The sequence below is a fragment of the Colletotrichum tamarilloi genome, assembly GCF_030869305.1.
Source record: "Colletotrichum tamarilloi strain Tom-12 chromosome Unknown Scaffold_5.1, whole genome shotgun sequence".
NCBI lineage: Eukaryota > Fungi > Ascomycota > Sordariomycetes > Glomerellales > Glomerellaceae > Colletotrichum > Colletotrichum tamarilloi.
Genome location: NW_026849388.1, coordinates 1,115,434 through 1,133,732, shown reverse-complemented (window position 1 = coordinate 1,133,732; position 18,299 = coordinate 1,115,434). Strand labels below are relative to the sequence as shown.

Here is an 18,299-nt window from a genome sequence, read left to right as displayed (position 1 = left end):
CTTTGGGTCTGAGTGGCTTGTGGTAGTGTAGAAAGCTCAGTGGTCTTTCGAGTAACATCTGATAAGATGATGGCGCGCTAAGGGGGTAGCGTGTGCCCAGCCGCCCCCCTCCGGCCAAGGAGCTGGAACGAAAGGTGTCGGGACCAGTGGAAGATCAGATTGATAAGATGTCTTGGGCAAAGTGCCAAAAGCCGCGAAAAGAAGCGACAAGGGGAGGAGGGGGTGGAAACTCGAAGAGCGCCATCCCAGCCAGGGTGGCAAGCATTGGTCCTCCTCGCCAGAAGTTGCCGTTTCCTTGAAGCGAATTGAGAGGAGAGCCAGCCAGACAGATAGACGGACCTGACCCAAATCGAACGGAAGTTTTGTAGAGGGCCCGTTTCCCTTTCTTTCGAACGATGTGAATTCTTTTTGCTTCCGGTCTGTCCCCGGATCAATCTTCCTGAAGGGATACACAGGAAGCCGCTCGTGTCACTGCGAGACTTGTCATTCTCCGCCGCCTTGCTCCTGGCGAATTCTTTTCTCCCCCGCGCACCACGGGATAGCAAAGACCGAAGCAGAGGAACAAAAGAAGAAAAAACGTAAACATGACAGGCACAGCAGGCCTCTTGGCCCTCCTCTCCGCCATCGCGCAGACGGCCTGCGCTGCCACAGTCACGTATGACTTTAACATCGGCTGGGTGACGGCAAACCCAGATGGTGCCTTCGACCGTCCGACAATTGGTATCAATGGCCAATGGCCGATTCCTCGCATCGATGCCAATGTCGGAGACAATGTTATCATCAATGCTCATAACCAGCTAGGGAACCAGTCGACCTCCCTTCACTTCCACGGCCTCTACATGAACGGCACAACCCATATGGACGGACCGGCTCAAGTCAGCCAGTGCGCCATCCCGCCGGGGTCGTCTTTCACGTACAACTTCACTGTAAGCAGTACTTTTTTTTTGAGAGGGTTGATGAGAGAGACTTGCTGACAGTCGAGTGTAGATCAACCAGCCGGGAACATACTGGTACCACTCCCATACTCAGTCGCAATATCCCGACGGCCTGCGACAAGTATTCGTCATTCACGACCCAAGCTCGCCCTTCAAGGACCAATACGATGAAGAAGTTGTTGTATCTCTGTCCGATTGGTACCATGACCAGATGGCCGACCTCATTCCTCCCTTCATGAGCAAGGGCAACCCAACGGGTGCAGAGCCCGTCCCGCAAGCCGCTCTCATGAACGACACGCAGAACCTCAAGGTCCCGGTGCAGCCTGGCAAGACATATCTCTTCAGACTGGTCAATGTGGCTGCCTTTGCTGGGCAATACGTCTGGATCGAGGGCCATAACATTTCTATTGTTGAGGTCGACGGCGTCTACACAGAGCCCGCGGAGGCGAGCATGATCTATATCTCTGCTGCTCAGCGGTACAGCTTCCTCGTGACGACCCGAAATGATACCTCGTCCAACTTTGCGATTGTGGGAAGCATGGACACTGTAAGTTATGGCTCAGCCCCAAACCGTATCTCTCGCACACAAAGCTCACCAAATAGTCACTCTTCGATACCCTCCCGGATGACCTCAACTACAACGTCACCGGCTGGCTCGTCTACGATGACTCGAAACCTACAGACCCTGCAGCGACGCTCGACGCTTTCAACCCCTTTGATGACATGACCCTCGTCCCTTACGACAAGCAACCCCTCCTCCCGGAGCCCTCTCAGACTGTTGAGCTCGATGTCATCATGGACAACCTTGGCGACGGTGCAAACTACGCCTTTTTCAACAACATCACCTACAAGGCCCCCAAGGTACCCACTCTCTACACCGTCCTCTCCGCTGGTGACGCCGCGACAAATGCAGAGGTATACGGCACATACACCCACCCTTTTGTGCTCGAGCGCAACGAGGTCGTCCAGATCGTTGTCAACAACCTCGACCCGGGCCGTCACCCCTTCCACTTGCACGGTCACGACTTCCAGGCGTTGTACCGCGCCGCCGAAGACGGTGGCACGTTCGCCGATGCTAATGTTACCGAGGCGGATTTCCCTGCTACGCCGATGCGTCGTGATACCCTCGTTGTTTGGCCGAATGGAAACATCGTTTTGCGATTCAGAGCAAACAATCCTGGTGAGTTGGTCTACACAGTCCAACATGTGAATGTGTCCCATGTTGAGATTGAACCATCACGTTTTCTAACAGTCCTGAACTCCAGGTGTCTGGCTATTCCATTGCCACATCGAGTGGCACGTAACCTCTGGCCTGATGGCAACCTTTGTCGAGGCACCGCTGGATCTCCAAAAGAACCTCACAATCCCTCAGAACCACTTGGACGTCTGCACAGCAGGCAGCGTGCCGACGATCGGCAACGCCGCAGCTAACACCAGGGACTACCTGGATCTGAGCGGACAAAACACACCGCCATCGCGTCTTCCGGATGGGTGAGTCATCTTGACACTTCACCGCTGTAATAAACCATGGATATACTGACGGGAAGCTTAAAACATTAGCTTCACCTCGAGAGGAATTGTCGCCCTCGTCTTCAGCTGTATCACCGGCATCCTCGGCGTTTTGACTGTGGCGTGGTACGGTCTCGCAAAGACGCCAGACGGCCCCTCCGAGTCCGGGTACAGGGCGCCGGCGCCGGGCGTGGCCGCGGGGGTGGACCACACCGCCGGAAATCATCAAAAGGAACCAATCATGGTTGGAGCCGGACCCGGCGGGTCTGGTGTAAGTCATGCTTGACGGTGAAATGGTCTGATAGCTATGTAGTGAGCACCATACTGTTATTGAATGGATGAGCGCAGGTGCAGTTCGGCCAACCAAGCCATTCTGCCCAGGCCGGGAGGTCATGGTGGCTCATCCACGTAGCAGGATGGTGTAGCACTATAGCGTAATATTTCCTTTGACGAAATACTTCGTGACGACATTTGTGAGAGTTTGGGGGCCCGATTTCATGAATAGATGAAACATCAATTAGTCTAATGTGTGGAAGAAATTGAATAATGAAGACAACAAACTCCAGACTCCTGAATCTGACGTTCGGCCAAGACTCTCGTTTCCTTCTTCTCCTACGTGACTGTCCTCGGCGTTCCTAGCCGGACATGTGTGAATGCACCTGGTGCCATTAGAGTTCCATACCAAAGGAATTTGCTCCTCGCCGTGCTCCTATTTTCTAGAGACTACACGGTCTTACACTCGAGCTCCTCAATTCTCTCTTTTCCCAGCACCGTCGCCAGTCGCCGGTGACGTGGCCATTTTGGTACGTCGACACGGATCCGTTGATGGTGCAGCTGCCTTCTCCTGCCATCTTATCACGGGGAAGGCGCGCTCTGGAACGCAAGCTCCCTCGTAAGCAGATTGACGTCAAAAGCAGCGTCCGTTGGTGCGAACGCACTTGTCGCCACTTGCTTCCTGACTTAGGTGCTCTTGGTCTGCTTCCTGGGCAAGCCCTGCGCCTTCCTCATGGCGAGGTCGCCCTCAGCGAGCCATTTGCTCGCCTTGACGATTTGCACAATGTTGATGAACTGCTTCATAGCCATAACGGGGAAGCTGATGGCAGTAAGGACCCACGGCCAGAAGGAATCCATCTTGTTCGCGCGCGCAAGCTCGAGAGCTGCCGCGCTGTAGGGATTCGGGAAGATCTGGCTAAGCAGCGACGTATTGACCTGCGCGCCGGCCTGAATCTGCATTGCCTCTGAGTTGGAGACGGAGTTGAGGAGAGAGGGCGACAGAAGCGGCGAGGAGAAGGACAAGAGGTAGAGGGCGATGAAGAATAGTTCGTTCAGGGCGCAGAAGACGAAGAGAACAGTCTACAGGGCATCAGGTCAGCTCAAAAGTCGGGTTCACTGCGCTTGAAAGTGTAACGGACCTTATTGGTGTAGTACAAGTGCAAGATCCAGCTGCGGCTCTCGTCGACATTCTTGTGGCTGCTTTCGGAGCCCGCCATGGTGAGAGTGGTGTACATGTGGATGTAGTGGCTCGAGAAGTCAAGTGAGAGGAGCATCTGGAAGACGATGGTCCAGCGGGGGAACGCGCAGGACAGGAACACCAGCAGGCACGAGGTTGTGCATCTGTCCGTGACCATGTCCAGGACGGCGCCGAAGCGCGTGGACTGCTCAAAGGCACGAGCGGCGTATCCATCGAGAGCATCCAGGAGACAGGACACGCTGTACAGCAAGGAGCAGGTTCGTGGGTGGAGGGGCATGTAGTAGAGGGAGGCGATGGCGAGCACGATGCGCGAGTAGCCTGAGACGGGACACTTGTTAGCTGTTTGCTAGCATGCCTACAGCTTGCCAGACAGACGAACCGATGATGTTGGGCCAGAACAGGAAAATGTTCTCCTTAGGGCCATCTTCCGAAGCTTCCGTCACTGACGTTCCGTTGCCATTGCCATTCATCGCGACCTGGTCGGCTGGTCCGGTGGTTGTCACTTTGGATGATTCCGCAGCGGCGGCTTGGGCGGCTTGACGCCTCGTTTGTCGGACCGACATGGTGATGGGTGTCTGGAGGCTGTAGCTCAGTAGATGGAAGAGGTTGATCGGTCGAAGAATGGGGCGCGAAGAGCTTTTAAACGGCGTGGATGAGGCGACCGAGGCAGCCGGCGTTCCAGTGGAGGTTACACGGTAGATCGATAAGTGGCTCCTAGTGACAGGATTCGTCGCCCAAGACAAGGGATGGAGATGGGTGCAGAATTGCCAGCCAGCCTTGCGGAGATGAGCTATCGAAGAGGAAATCGGTGGACGCAAGAGATGTCGGATCGGATTGACGGACAGAAGCGAAACGTGTAGGATGGTTTGGTGGAGGAGGAGGAGGAGGAGGAGGTGGAAGAGAAAGGAGTGTTCGAGAGGCAGCAGGCGCAGTGAAATGATACAGATAGCAGACGCCTGTGCTGATGTGGGATGGGACGGTACGTTCGGAGTGGTGGGTTGAAATTGCTCAAGGGCCTGCGGTGCCAGCTTACTGCGTTTTCTCAGCTTGAGCCTTGAGCAAGCTTAGCCGGTGTCAAGTCGACCCAAGGTTCCCAAAGTGACAGATTGCGGCACGCTATCGTTGCTTGGCTTCTCCTTTCTCTTCCATTCTGATCTCACAGAATAAGTTTCCACCCACTATTCATTCGTACACTACTCCGTACATGCACTACCTACGGAGTACAGAATCCATGTGTACGCGTAAGGCAAGGTATCTCTTCCCCTGGATTTCTATGGCGAGGTACCTGCTTCAAGAAGCGGGTCTTCTGCCCTGCCGACCCCATGCTCGCCCGACCTTACCTACCTTACGTAGGAAGCAACCACTGTTTGGCCAGTCTTACGTATCTTGCAGGTGTTCCGGATCGGCAGTGGGCACACTCTCTCGACTCCAGTTGCCATTTTCGCTAAGTTGCCTCCCAACAAGGGTTTGAAGGCGGAGACAAACGCTGCACTCCTCGAGGTCCCTGTGTTACCTTACTGCGTTGGCACGTTGGTAAAGACCGTAAGGCGCGCTGCTATTCGTAGGTTTCAAGTATCCGCAGCCTCTGGCAGGTTCGACCTACCCAAAATGACCCAGCTACCTAAGGTAAGGTGTTAGCGGCCTTTTGAATCTAGCAGTGATAAGAAGATACAGGATAAGAGAGAGATAAGGCAAGGTAAGACACCTCGAGGTGGTTGATGGGCAGGCTGATGCGCCATCTCGCTTCCTAATTTCGCTTTCGTTCATATCATCACCAAGAAGAGATCAAACTGCACAAACGAGCATGCACTACCTACTTCACGTTATAATCATTGCTCGAGCATCTTCCCTCTTGAGAGCGATGAATGATAGCACTAGGTAGATGTCAGTTATGTGGCATTTGACTCCAGCCTACCCATCCGTGGAGCCTGAAATTCGCACTAGGATCCAAGGCATGATAAGAGAAAGATACCTTACATGGAACCTTGGAACGTTAGCACGGCTCTTATCGATGTAGGCAACTGCAGAACACCATGCCCTTCTACACGACTCATCCAAGCGTGTGTTGGGCATTCTAGATTTTCTCATCTTCCCCATGTCTTTCAAGCATCCCTAGGCCAGTACGGGATTGTAGGAACTATGAGAACAGGCATCGAAATCTCATATCCCTCATCAATGTTCCTTCACATCAACAACCTAATGATGACGACAACGACGATGGCAGTGACGAGACAACCCCAGACCTTCCATATGCGCCCGCAAAATGCAAGAGCAAAAGTCGCTTGGGAAGCGCACCTGCCTTGCTGTAAGATAACACCAAGGTACCAGGCAGGCAGGCAGGCACCTGTATGTCTCGGATCTTCCTATCTCAACTACATGTCGTGCGTCTGAGATAACCTGGTGCTTCTGAACCAATGTTGGCTAGCTAACTTCACGACTTGGCCCCTGTCCATACTTGTCTCAGGCCTATTTTCTCTCTCGTCCTCTCTCTTCCTCACTCTCTTGCGATGATCAGTCTTGCACCACCCCGCCATTGTTATCTTCTTTCGAAGAGCACCCCACAGTCGTATCGCCCAAGGATTCTACCCCACCAAGAATAAATCTTCAAGAATCAAGATACAGTTGCTGGCAGTGAGCCATACAAGTCATCACCCACGTATGCATTTGCTGAAACAACTACTCAACATGTCTGCCGCTGCTGAAGTATCGCTAGCTCTCGAATTTTGCACTGCCTTCGATTCCGCTTTGGCTCCATATGGTCTGATGGGCAGGCCACAAATCGATCATGCTGTCCGAGCCGTTGGCTGGGCTCGTGAGCCTTGGCTGCCAGTTTCAGTCCGAGTGCACGCACGGAACGAACTGTATGCTACCGGGTCTTTTACTAGTACCCTAGACCAGAGTCCCGAAAACATAGTTTCATATACCAACATCCTCGCCGGGAGGTTGCCGATCGCGGGGACCCGAATATGTCGCGCCCTCGGGTGACAAGTTGATGGAGTTCGTCTGCGGAATAGTCTCGGCAACAGATAGGTTGTTTGGCGGGAGGTCCTTATTAATGGAGCAGGTCGGGGATTTGCCAAGGCCGTTCCCGAGAGCTTGGACGTCTTGCAGGCATTTTCGAAAGCCAACTTTGCCACAACCTGTTGATTTCTATCTACGGATACTGCGCAGGTCTGCACGTGTTTGACAGTGTGACAGACTGGCCATGAGTCGGCGTTTCTGCGCTACCATCGGCAGAAGCCGTTGGGCTAAGTTTGAAAAGGGAACGAGGCCAGGGCTCCCGGCAGAAGGTAGCATGGTTGCGGGGAAGAGGCACACACCGTTCTTTGGTTCATCGGACTTCCCGTCTCTCCCTCGCAAAATGGCACGAGAATGCCTTACTTGGTGGGACTAAGGCCCGGGGGCATGGCACGATATTGCCCAGCCGCTCGGGCTTGATAGGCCAAATAGAAGCAGCTATGGATACGGATACGTGAAGCCTAAGTAGCTCACTACTGACCAGGCTCACCTACAGCTTCGGGCCCGTACTATAGCCTTCACCGTTGCGTAGTTCTGGAGGCGGCCGCGGCGGCCTCACCGCATGAGACGGCGTTGCCGCTTCCGGCGGCGAATTTCGACGGCTGCGGCCACACGACGAGCCAAACAGCCCAACCAGCCTTCCGGGTCACCACAGTTGAGTTCGGCCGGCCTCTCTCTCTCATCTACAATACGCAGAGAATGGCGATGGTGTACAAGTCACGGTGGCCTCTTCAGACTTCGTGGACCAGGATGCTCTCCTTTGGTCCACACCCTATCACATCTCAGTCAAGACGGATACTCTGCGCTTCCAACAAATTTTTTTTCTTTTGCAACGGGCCGACAGGGAGATTGACACAATTCGCACTGCCGCTCAATGCGACGCAAAGTCAAGCAGTCGAGGACATGGGATTGGTGCGTCCACTGCATCCATGGTTTCCGTTTTACGACACCACCATTGTGTTAGCTGGGCGGTCCTGCGCAAGTGGAGGTTGCTGTCTTTGGCGACAGTTCCATCGGCGTACAAAAACACACACCACAAATAGAAGGAATCATCAAAACCCTTGTCCACAGGGCTACACGTCACATTTGCAGGGTCTGATCGGGGAAAGAAAGATACTTTTGCCGGACGTGTGGTCTGTTCCAGAACGTGCAAAAGGTGGGTTCGAGCCCATCTCGTCTGGTCGCCCACGTCGGTCTGCCTCTGGGGATCGACTCAGGCATGTTGCCGTCGAGCCTGGGAGGTGCCGCGGCTCGAGCTTTGCCTGTTTCTTCTCTTCTTCTGTAATTTTTTTTTATAGTTTTCCATTCGGATTGGCTTCGGGGGCATAGTTTGATGGCGAAATGTATCTGCCGCAGTATGGTCAGCGGCCCCTCGAAGCTCCGGGGCCGGTTTGGCCTGGTGAGATGAGGTGATGGGAGCTGAAGTCGGCTATGTATTGAATCATTCGCTCAAGTGACCATCGGCGACGCAGTCCATCCATTGGCATGCCTGGAATAAGTCAGTCCCTTAGTTTGGCATTGGCGGCGGCATGGACAGGTCTGGTTGCCGGGATGCCACATGGAAGGTCGGCATGCTTTGGTTCTAGGACTATGGACATAGGTACACTACGAATACTAATCAGTAATCGACTACCTAATTAGCCCACACCGTATTGTGCATTTGTATAATGCCTTTGAACACCAGGCCAGGTGTCTTGCAGTGAGTGCCTCACTACGGTACCTTTGTCGATTCAGAGTATCGTACATCGACAAGGATGTGTCGGGATGTTCCAGCCCGGCCAAGAACGGCGGTGTCCCTGGCCAGTCCGATTCCGATCACCAGGAATGCAGCAGCTGGACTCTGTAGACTAGCGGGAGAGGTAAAGCTACCTTACGGACCACGGTAGATGACGGTGTAGTCATGCCGCAAGACAATATGGAAATGGATGTGTACCTACGAGTAGACGAAGATGGTGTAGGAAGCGAGAAAAAGGGGGCATGGAGTTTTAAAATTGAGGTAAACTACAGATGGATGAGCCTTTTGATGCAAATTCATTGGATTTGTTGCCAAGCCCAAGGTCCAAGGTACTTGAATATAGTAGGAGCAATTATCCGTACCTTACCTTAGGTACCTTACCTTACAGATATCTTGGTAGAGAACTCCCGGCAAAGGATCCGTACGGATAGCCCAAGCAAAGTAGTTAGGAGGAAGGAGCGGAGGTGGAGGAGGTGGAAGAAGAGGAAGAGGAGGAGAGAAGGGCATCGGACAGGATCCCGTCTTTTCCTCCCTCTTGGGTTCCTTCCATTGACGCTATCCCTCGGGTCCCTCCGATATTGCCTGCTGCTACCCAAGGTAAGTTAATAGCAAATAGCACCAGAGCATTCTCATCAATGTTTCTCTCCGGTACTCTCTGAGTCCAGTCTTCTCTCCTCCCGTCTCCTGTGACTGACACGGTACCTTTTTTTTTTCTCTTGTCTTCTTGATTCAATGACCCATGCACTTTTTTTCATTTTCTTTTTTATGTTGGTTCCTCCTGGATCTCCCGCTCCGGCCCCCAAAAGTGGCACCCTTGCCTCTAAGGTACCCTGCGCCCTCTCCTCCTCCAATCCAGCCCCCTTCTTGCCTTTTTTTTTTTTTTTCTTTTGACGGGGATCTGGACATGCAGAACGGATGAGAGAACCCCTCCATCGTCCCCCTCCAAGCCCCCCATTCCCTCCCATGTTTCCCCTCCGACAATCTGTTTAGTCGGCCGCTCTCAGCACACCTGGCTTGCGGCTTGCGGCTTTACCTGGGACTGGGACTGGGACTGGAAGTCTGGGACAGAGTACGGAGTACCTAAGTAAGGTACCTCACCGCGGACGGGACTGGGCTACCTACCTAGCTGCTCGGTACCTACCTTACCTACCTTAGTCTTAAGCGCACCCCCACAGTCACATTGCACACACACACACACAACACATCAACTTCTCACTAACTTATTATCTGTTCTAGTCCTCACTAAAAAAGTCCAGCCCACCTCACGCTGTCTCGTCACTTTATTATTCTGGCCTCCCGCCTCGCGCTTCCTTTCCCCTTTACTCTCTGGTCGGCTCTTCATCTGTCTCTCCCTCACGTCACGGCACGCCCACGTTGCATCTAGTCAAGCTTCTCAATTCCAAGTCAAAGCCCAAGCCCGGCACGGCACGAACACCCCCAGACCTGAGCAATTCGCAACGCCCTCGTGTGGCACTCGTACCTAGCCATACAAAAACCCTGTTTGCGCTCTCTCAGCCATCTTCGTCACTTCCGAATTCACCCCCTCTCTTCCCGCTTGCTCGGCATCCCCCCCTCCCCCTCTCGGCTTCAACTTCACCCAACCCAGACAGGCACCTTCGCCTTCTCCACCGCCGTACATACCTCCTTCAATTGGAAGCCTCGCCGTAGTGTACAAATCCCACGAACCTGGTACCGCAGCACGTCCCTTTCGCGCATTCGACCACAGTATTGACGAATCGAGAGACATCTGCTAGGATGACCTCTCACGGTACTTTGAAGGCGACCTTCGCTGGCCGCGCCGAATCCGCCAGCCATCCCCTCACAGCCTACCTCCTCCGATTGATGGACCTGAAGGCATCCAACCTCTGCCTCAGCGCCGATGTTCCCACCGCACGAGAGTTGCTCTACCTCGCCGACAAGGTCGGACCGTCCATTGTCGTCCTCAAGACACATCACGATATCGTCTCCGGCTGGGACTTCAACCCGCAGACTGGTACCGGCGCTAAGCTCGCGGCACTAGCTCGCAAGCATGGTTTCTTGATTTTCGAGGATCGCAAGTTCGGTGACATTGGCAACACGGTCCAAATGCAATACGTCGCTGGGTCGGCAAGGATTATCGAGTGGGCGCACATCATCAACGTCAACATGGTTCCGGGCAAGGCCGCCGTCACAGCTCTCGCAGAGGCAGCCGCAAGATGGCGCGAAAGGTACCCTTACGAGGTCAAGACGTCGGTTACGGTTGGAACCCCGAGGTCGGAGAGTTTCGACGACTACGACGAGGACAACAATGGGGATTCGTATGAACATACCATTGGCACTCCACGACCAAACGACGTCAACGGACGCAAGGGCAGCATTGTCTCCATCACGACTTTGACACAGCACTTCGAACCTGCGCCTTCCCCTCGATTCCCGAGGAACGAGTCCCACAGCTCTGACGAGGTTCTGTACGCCGGAATCGAGGAGGCCCCCATGGACCGTGGTCTTCTCATCCTGGCGCAAATGTCCAGTGCCGGTAACTTCATGAACAAGGAGTACACCGACGCTTGTGTCGAAGCGGCTAGGGAGAACAAGAACTTCGTCATGGGCTTCGTGTCCCAGGAGAGCCTCAACACCGAGCCAGAAGACTCTTTCATTCACATGACACCGGGATGCCAATTGCCGCCGGAAGGTGACGAGGAGAACGGCGCCGTTGCGGGTGACGGCAAGGGACAGCAATACAACACGCCTCAAAAGCTTGTTGAGCTTTGCGGCACTGATGTCGTTATCGTTGGTCGTGGTATCCTGAAGGCGGGTGATCCTCAATCGGAGGCCGAAAGATACCGCAGGAAGGCCTGGAAGGCCTATCTCTCCCGTGTGGCATAGACGGCTCGTCTCTTACACACACATCCACCACCCTCCTCCACCTGTCCACCAAACTCATACACACACCCAAAGTCAATACCCAGGCGTGTTTTTTTCCCATCGATTTTTTTTTGTCCCCAGTCGTACCGTCGTCGGGGCGGGCTTTTACGCCATATTTTCTAGGGTGCTACTGCTGGTTCATGCATATTCGGTTTTGCAATGGTATTCATGTCGTAGAGGATGGGGATTCGGACTCGGCACTGGGGCGATTTCTTAGACGGGGGGGGGGGGGACTCGGCGACCCGGAAGACGGGTGCAAAATAAAAAAAAGGGATCGGCGTTGATTTCTGCGGGTTCTACAAATGCAGGTCTTGCATGCGGACAGTTGCAGTTCATATATCATTGAAATGACAGTTCTCTGCCACGTTTACTTGTCTATATGTGATGGCCCTTGCCTCGATCTCCAAGTCTGCTGCATACCCTTTGGATCTTGAGCAACACCGTCCGGCCATTCCATCGATCCTATCTCTGAGGTGTGGTAGTGGGTAAGACGAGTGGCTGGCTGCTGCTATCGTTCTCTTCTGAGTAGCTCCTTCTTACTCGGCTTACTCGGTTTCGAGATCAGATCAGATCCCTCGTCCAGTCAAGGCAAGGTGTCGGTGATCGGCTATTGAGGAAAGCATGTACCTGAGCTACCCTGAACTGCCGTTGATCGCGCACCCTTCTATAGCATAGCTTAATGTTCTGCGACAAGCTGACGGCAAAGTAGTTTCTCGACGGCATGGTGTGTGGCATGTGGCATCCAAGCATGCTACTACAAAACATGGCACGGGGAAGAGGAAAAGGGAAAGGAGGGACAGGGACAGGGATGGAAGGGAAGAGTTGAGGAGGTTTGCCCATAAGGTAGCCAGGTATGCTCCGTAGGCGATTGGACAACGGACTTTGGCGGACAATGGGCAAAAGTCCTAAAGCCGATGGACGAGATCCATGGCGGGACCCTCACCCGACTTAGTAGGGGAGACGGGGTCAGGTCCGATCTGGAGGCAGAAGAAGTCTACTCATGGTTGGAAAGGTAAATGGACTCTCTATTACCACTACGAGTCTTCCCTACTGTGCACGGAGTACTCCGTAGAGAAAATGAAGAGAGAGAGAGGGAGAGGGAGAGAAGAGCACGTCGGGTCGGCGGGCAAGGTTCCCCGGGATGCGACATGTTCCCTACAAGTCCCGCGATGTGTGAGGTGCGAGATTCAAAAGATGAAGAAGGCTATTTTCCCCCCAAACCAAAAATGATGGTGAATTTGAAGCTGAGCAGTGTGCGCCGTTGCCACGCGCACCAAGTAAGATCAAGCAAGGGGTGGCCAGCCGGTGCACAGCACCATCTCGCGTTGACTTCGACTGCCGCACAGCACAAACACAACGCTATACGCACGTAAAGTAACGACTATACAAGTACCGGAAACGCACCAACAGCCTTTTACCTCAAAAGGTCGTCCCGACTTGTTTAGACGACGACGATGCCGACAGATCGCTGACGCTGGCTCTATGAAAGGGCATTGGCGCGACGGGATCATGAGAGGACATTGGCCGTGTGTGTAAAGTGGACGTTGGGACGTGAGGGAACGGTGGGACGTGAGGCGTGGGATGAGATCTCTCTCGGTCTCATCTTACATTGATTTTTCGGCGCGCCGTGCCCCCTGTCGGCAGGCTGCCGGCCCTACCCCTCCACGCCGTGTTTCCTACTGTTCGGGTCCCCTTTTCTCTCTCTTCGACCTCCTGAAAGGCGATCCGCGGAAGACGAATGGCACGATGCTTTTTTGCTGTTTGAACCCCGACTATTACCTGCCCTGGGCGAACGCGAACGGTGCGGAACACGGGTTCTTCTTCTCCATGCCGCCATGACCTGCAGAAGTCGGTGTGTACAGGAAAGCCGGAGGGAATTCCATATGGCTGCCTGGTAGCTGTGACCTGGGTTGCTGTCCCCAAGAACCTCCAAGACGCCTCTCAATGTGACCTAAGCGCTGCCGATCTAACGTCGAACAATACAGGTAGGTAGATATCTATGTCGGCGAAGGACTAGAAAGCTTGGGCGGAATTGCGATGGGACAAGCTGCAGGTCAGCAAATCACAAAACAGCAGCTAGCTGTCTTTGGAGCATCGTTGCGTGACCCTTGGGACCGGCCGTTCGCTCCGTCGGTGTCGTCAGAGTATGATGGAGTGAGTGGCCAGGCAGGGGGTGGGGTGGGATGGATGTATCCGTGGATGGGCAATGGATTTTTGAATCTGATGTTTTTGTTGTTGATGGGCTTTTGTTGTATCCCGGATGGTACACTACCTTACTTTGTCCAAGGCTGGTCGGTACATTTTGCATACCTTACGGATACACTACCTTACATTAGCCATATCCAAGTGCCGGCCGGACGTGTAAGAAACTATGGGGATTTAGAAAACGCCCTTTGACAACGGGAGTTTCTTGTTTTTCTCCTATCCCTCGGGGCTTCAGGGATATCCTACCTATTTTACAATTTGCTGCACCTTACCGAGTACACCTTGCGGATACCCAGGAATCGAAAAGGGCAAAACGAAAATACGTCGACGTACCTTACCTTACTTTACTGCACGCAGCACCGTGTAAGGTACCTCTCCGTAGTCCATACAGAGACAAGGCAGGATCAACTCCCGGCCCCACAATCCAACACCGCCGGCCACATGCCTTGCCTTGCTCTTGCCGCAGACCTGGACTGGAACTGGACTGGAACTGGAAGGAGCGCAACTGCCAACACCAGGTGCTTGCTTGCCTTTGCAGCAAGTTGAGTGAGTTGCGTGTGTGAGAAGTTGAAGCCTGCCTACCTTATCCGTACCTACCTATACCTATACCTATACCTTAACTAGGTGCCCGGCTACCAAAGGGAAAGAGCGAGCGCCTGCCACTTCTGGACCCCGGTTGCCCATATTTACGAATACGCTCACCATCGTCTTTCCCAGCCCCGATCGAAATACCAACGACGTCTGTCTACTTTACCCTACCTTACGCAGTAGTAGCTGCTGCTCTCTCTTTCCGCCCTGGCGTGTCTCCAGTCCACCACTCGACCACTCTACCTACCTTACCTTACTCAATCACCAGGTTCCGCTCTCTCCCACACAGTGCCCCAGTCTAAGGCGACATCTGCTTCGCTCGCCGACGAGAGTCACAGGTTGATCGTGGGCGGGTCCTGTTTTCCAACTTTTCCCACCAGTTCTGCTTCCGTAATCGTCCATCCCTCCCTCCATCTCTTCCGGCAGCTGTCACCGCGAGGAACCACGACCGAGATCAACATTCACCGGGTTTTCTTGCTCGTTTCGCCTCTCTACTGTTCCATTTCAGGCCTTGCGCCTGCCTGCGCTACTATACGAAAAGATATTCAGACGCCCAGCCAACTCCATCAACCCACGTGCCGAGCTCGCGGCGAATCCAGGCGGCTCCCACTTTGCGGACCGAATACCCTGAACCACTGACACAACCAATTCCCGAGGCGGCGACGGCGCCGACAATTCGAGAACGTCGTGCCGTTCCCCGAGTGCGCCTCCACGAACACGATCTTTCAACAACCACGTCCGCCGCGCAGTATTCGCCGTATATACGCATACACACATTTACACGGCTGGCCATGGCCGACGATCGGCGGAACAGCTCCGAGAAACCACCCTCGGCGCGGGATGCTCAGGACTCGAGCACAAGTCCAACTCAAACACCGACCCAAATGCAGAACCAGAACCAGACGCAAGACGCCCGACCACCGCCCAAGAAGCGCAGACGCGTGGTGATTTCTTGCACGGAATGCCACCGACGGAAGCAAAAGGTTGGTTTGCTAGGCCTTGCCCGCAACAATTCTCCCTCCCGCCATTGCAATTCGTAGCTGACACAGTTTCTGTGCGCAGTGCGACCGAGACCTCCCATGCGCCAACTGCAAGTCGCGCAACAAACAGGATGCTTGCAAGTACGAAACGGGCGCGCCCACAGCAAAAGACAACCGCAAGCCGGACGGCGAAGGCGCGAGATCGACACATGTCCAGAGCCTCTCCAATGCCGCCGCGAACTGGGGCTACTCTCAAGCTGGGGCTTCCACTCTCGGTCTGATGAGGAAAATCGAAAGCGCCAACGGCGACGGCCAGCTGTCGCATCTCGGCGGCGCGGCCCACGTCGAAGACCAGTTTGCGACCAAGGAACGATACAAGTCGTTGATCAGACAGCTGCCGGCGAAAGGTTACATCGAAAAGCTCATCGACGTATACTTTCACGAGTTCAACCACCAGTACTATGCGCTTGAGGAGGATCTCTTCAAGGAACAGTTTGCCGAGTGGTCCAACATCCCCTTCAGCGTGCTTTCCAACTCTGGTCCACAGGCACTCTCGCCCGACTTGCGAGTCTTTCCCGCGCTGCTCTTTCAGGTACTGGCGACGGCCTTGTTGACTCTACCGGAAGGGTCGCAAGACTTTTACGATCATCTCAAGTATGCTGGGAACATGACTTTCGAGGACCTTGCCGCGGACTACAGCGAATCTGGCGTTGGCATTTTGTCACTGCTTGGTAAGCGGCAAATCACTCTCACAACAGTCCAGGCCGACTTTCTTCGAGCTGCGTTTCTCAAATACATGGCCAAGGTTACGGAATCGGTAGGTGAACTCCCGAGCGTAGCTTAAGGCCATCAAAAAGCTAATAATGAGTGCAGTGGCATGCCATTGGTAGCGCTATTCGAGATGCTCAAGAGATTGGCATGCACCGGGATAGCCTGGATCCTTCCCCGGCCAGTGATGACACTGGTGATATGCTCGAGAACATGTGGCTGATTCAGCGGAGGAGAAAGCTTTACATGGTCCTCATGACATGGTGAGCAATTGCCGGACGGCAAGCATGGCTGTTTATGACTCGGCTGACACCGAACAGGGATATCCACTGTGCGCTTGTGCTTGGACGTCCTGGCAGCATCGACTGGCGTATACTCCCACCCAGTCTACCAATAGACGCGCCTCCGCCCAAAGACCGCCGCAAGACGCCCATTGCGCCAAGGGATGACGAGAGAGACCCTCCAACCCCGTTGACTAAGAGCATATGGGCTTTCAAGCTCGTCGGCCCAATGCGCGAGATCCTCGAGCTTGAGCACGACGGCCCGTGTCCGAAAGACTACTCCAAGGTCGACCGGGTACACCAAATATGTATGGAACTCGACGAGGCCACACCTGCATACTTCCGCCTGGAGAATCCGGACACGAAATGGGACGGTAACCCCTTGTGCTCCTCCTGGCTACAGTCGGTGCGATTTTACCTACCGCAGATGAATCTTTTCAATCTAATGGCACTGCACCGGCCATACATCTTTAACAGGCAAAAGAGTCGGACAGAGGCGCTCAAGGCCAGCATTGAAATGTTGCATCGACAGATGCTCACATTCCAAGGCCTTGACGCTGGATCATGGCGAAAGTAGGTCTCATGCATTTCCCTGTCGGATTAGGCTAACAAGCCTGCCTAGTTTCTCGCTGTTCTTTGGCAGCTTTGACGCAGTAGTGCTCATGGCGTCGATATATATCCTGTTCCCCAAGGAGAACCTGGATATGGCAAGCAGCGCTATGCAAAACTTCCACTGGACAACGGAGAGGTTTGAAGCGATGCAAGAGCGAAACCCTCTTGCAAAGGCGGCAAAGGGAGTTCTCCAGGCGATATTTAATAAGTTTAAGAAAGCAGTAGGAAACCCGGCGCCACCAGCGAGCCTGTCAAGCCTGGCATCCCAGACAACGCCGGCATCGACGGCAGACAACAGCAGTCTTTCAGGCCGCGGATCGGTGTCAACGGCAACAGCGGCCACGGCAGATACGCCAGTGAGCAAGAGCAGTACGGTGGCGACACCAACCTCACTGCCCATGGCATCAGACGCGGCATCGGCGTATCCTTTGCCATCCTCTGCCTCGGACTGGAACATACCCAATAACTGGGATTTCACGTCGATTGCGCCACTATTCCCGATGGGAGACCTCATTTATCACGACCTCAACGGTATACCGGACGACGGATCTCTCCCCGCGTGGGGAGCAGCGACGCCGCCACCACCGGTGGCTGGTACAACATCATTCGAAGGAGATTTTGGGAATGACAGTGTGTGGAACTTGCTAAACCAGTACGACCCGTCATCTGTTTGAGCCCCTTACTACGTACGTTATATGGAAGACTGAGGAACGATATTTGAAACGGACAGAAACAAAGGCCATTTAGGGACATTCAAGCCTGAGCTGCTCACCTTCAAGTTGGAGTAAGATACTATCCGTAACATCTGCCTGCAAGCTCCTGGAAGAAGGAGCGAGGGGCTTGGATGATTGAGACAGTAAAGGAAAGAGGGATGGCAAGGCGTTTTTCTTGAACGTCGCAGGTGAGAGTCGAAAAAGAGATGGTGAAAAGGTCGCGGCCTAGCGGCGGTTCAGTGCATGACATTGAGTTGTTGTCATTGGCTGCATGTATTGGTGGGTTGAATTGAAGTCGAGAACTTGAGCGCCTTGGGGGACAGATGATTTACAGCTGAAGGGCGCCCCCCTGCCATGATGGGGGATGCTGGCCAGTCAGGTGGGACAACGGTAGTGGATTTAGCGCCAGCGGAGAAGGAGCTGCCCTGCCAGTGCCTGCTTACCGGGTTCCGTGGTGCCTCGCAAGTTGTCGCTAAAGTGGCATCTCATGCACAAGCGGTGGGCAATCAGTCGAGCGAGGTGCAGGCCAGGCACATCGCAGCCGTTGCTAGGTAGTCGTCAGCCAGCAGGTAGCCAAGAA

At 54.1% G+C, this 18,299-nt stretch overlaps 6 protein-coding genes across 6 annotated transcripts; 5 read left to right on the top strand and 1 right to left on the bottom strand.

Moving 5' to 3' along the window:
• Positions 1-584: 584 nt before the first annotated feature.
• Positions 585-2,730, top strand: CTAM01_02485 (multicopper oxidase; the record flags this gene model as incomplete). The annotated part of the gene is made up of 5 exons (XM_060518523.1): positions 585-926; positions 988-1,482; positions 1,539-2,115; positions 2,201-2,426; positions 2,496-2,730. The coding sequence occupies 5 exons, from the start codon at positions 585-587 to the stop codon at positions 2,728-2,730; spliced, it is 1,875 nt and encodes a 624-aa protein (XP_060387156.1).
• A 674-nt stretch (positions 2,731-3,404) lies between these two features.
• Positions 3,405-4,478, bottom strand: CTAM01_02484 (CDP-alcohol phosphatidyltransferase; the record flags this gene model as incomplete). Its single annotated transcript, XM_060518522.1, has 3 exons — positions 3,405-3,797; positions 3,857-4,233; positions 4,295-4,478. 3 exons carry the CDS (start codon positions 4,476-4,478, stop codon positions 3,405-3,407), a joined length of 954 nt encoding a protein of 317 aa, XP_060387155.1.
• A 3,017-nt stretch (positions 4,479-7,495) lies between these two features.
• CTAM01_02483 (uncharacterized protein) lies at positions 7,496-7,786 on the top strand (the record flags this gene model as incomplete). Its single annotated transcript, XM_060518521.1, has 1 exon — positions 7,496-7,786. One exon carries the CDS (start codon positions 7,496-7,498, stop codon positions 7,784-7,786), a length of 291 nt encoding a protein of 96 aa, XP_060387154.1.
• A 2,118-nt stretch (positions 7,787-9,904) lies between these two features.
• On the top strand, positions 9,905-10,336 carry CTAM01_02482 (uncharacterized protein; the record flags this gene model as incomplete). Its single annotated transcript, XM_060518520.1, has 1 exon — positions 9,905-10,336. A coding segment is annotated over one exon (432 nt), but the record flags the coding sequence as incomplete, so codon positions are not given.
• An 87-nt stretch (positions 10,337-10,423) lies between these two features.
• Positions 10,424-11,533, top strand: CTAM01_02481 (orotidine 5'-phosphate decarboxylase; the record flags this gene model as incomplete). Its single annotated transcript, XM_060518519.1, has 1 exon — positions 10,424-11,533. The coding sequence occupies one exon, from the start codon at positions 10,424-10,426 to the stop codon at positions 11,531-11,533; it is 1,110 nt and encodes a 369-aa protein (XP_060387152.1).
• A 3,623-nt stretch (positions 11,534-15,156) lies between these two features.
• CTAM01_02480 (fungal specific transcription factor domain-containing protein) lies at positions 15,157-17,680 on the top strand (the record flags this gene model as incomplete). The annotated part of the gene is made up of 5 exons (XM_060518518.1): positions 15,157-15,348; positions 15,428-16,162; positions 16,219-16,376; positions 16,434-16,967; positions 17,017-17,680. The coding sequence occupies 5 exons, from the start codon at positions 15,157-15,159 to the stop codon at positions 17,678-17,680; spliced, it is 2,283 nt and encodes a 760-aa protein (XP_060387151.1).
• Positions 17,681-18,299: the final 619 nt, after the last annotated feature.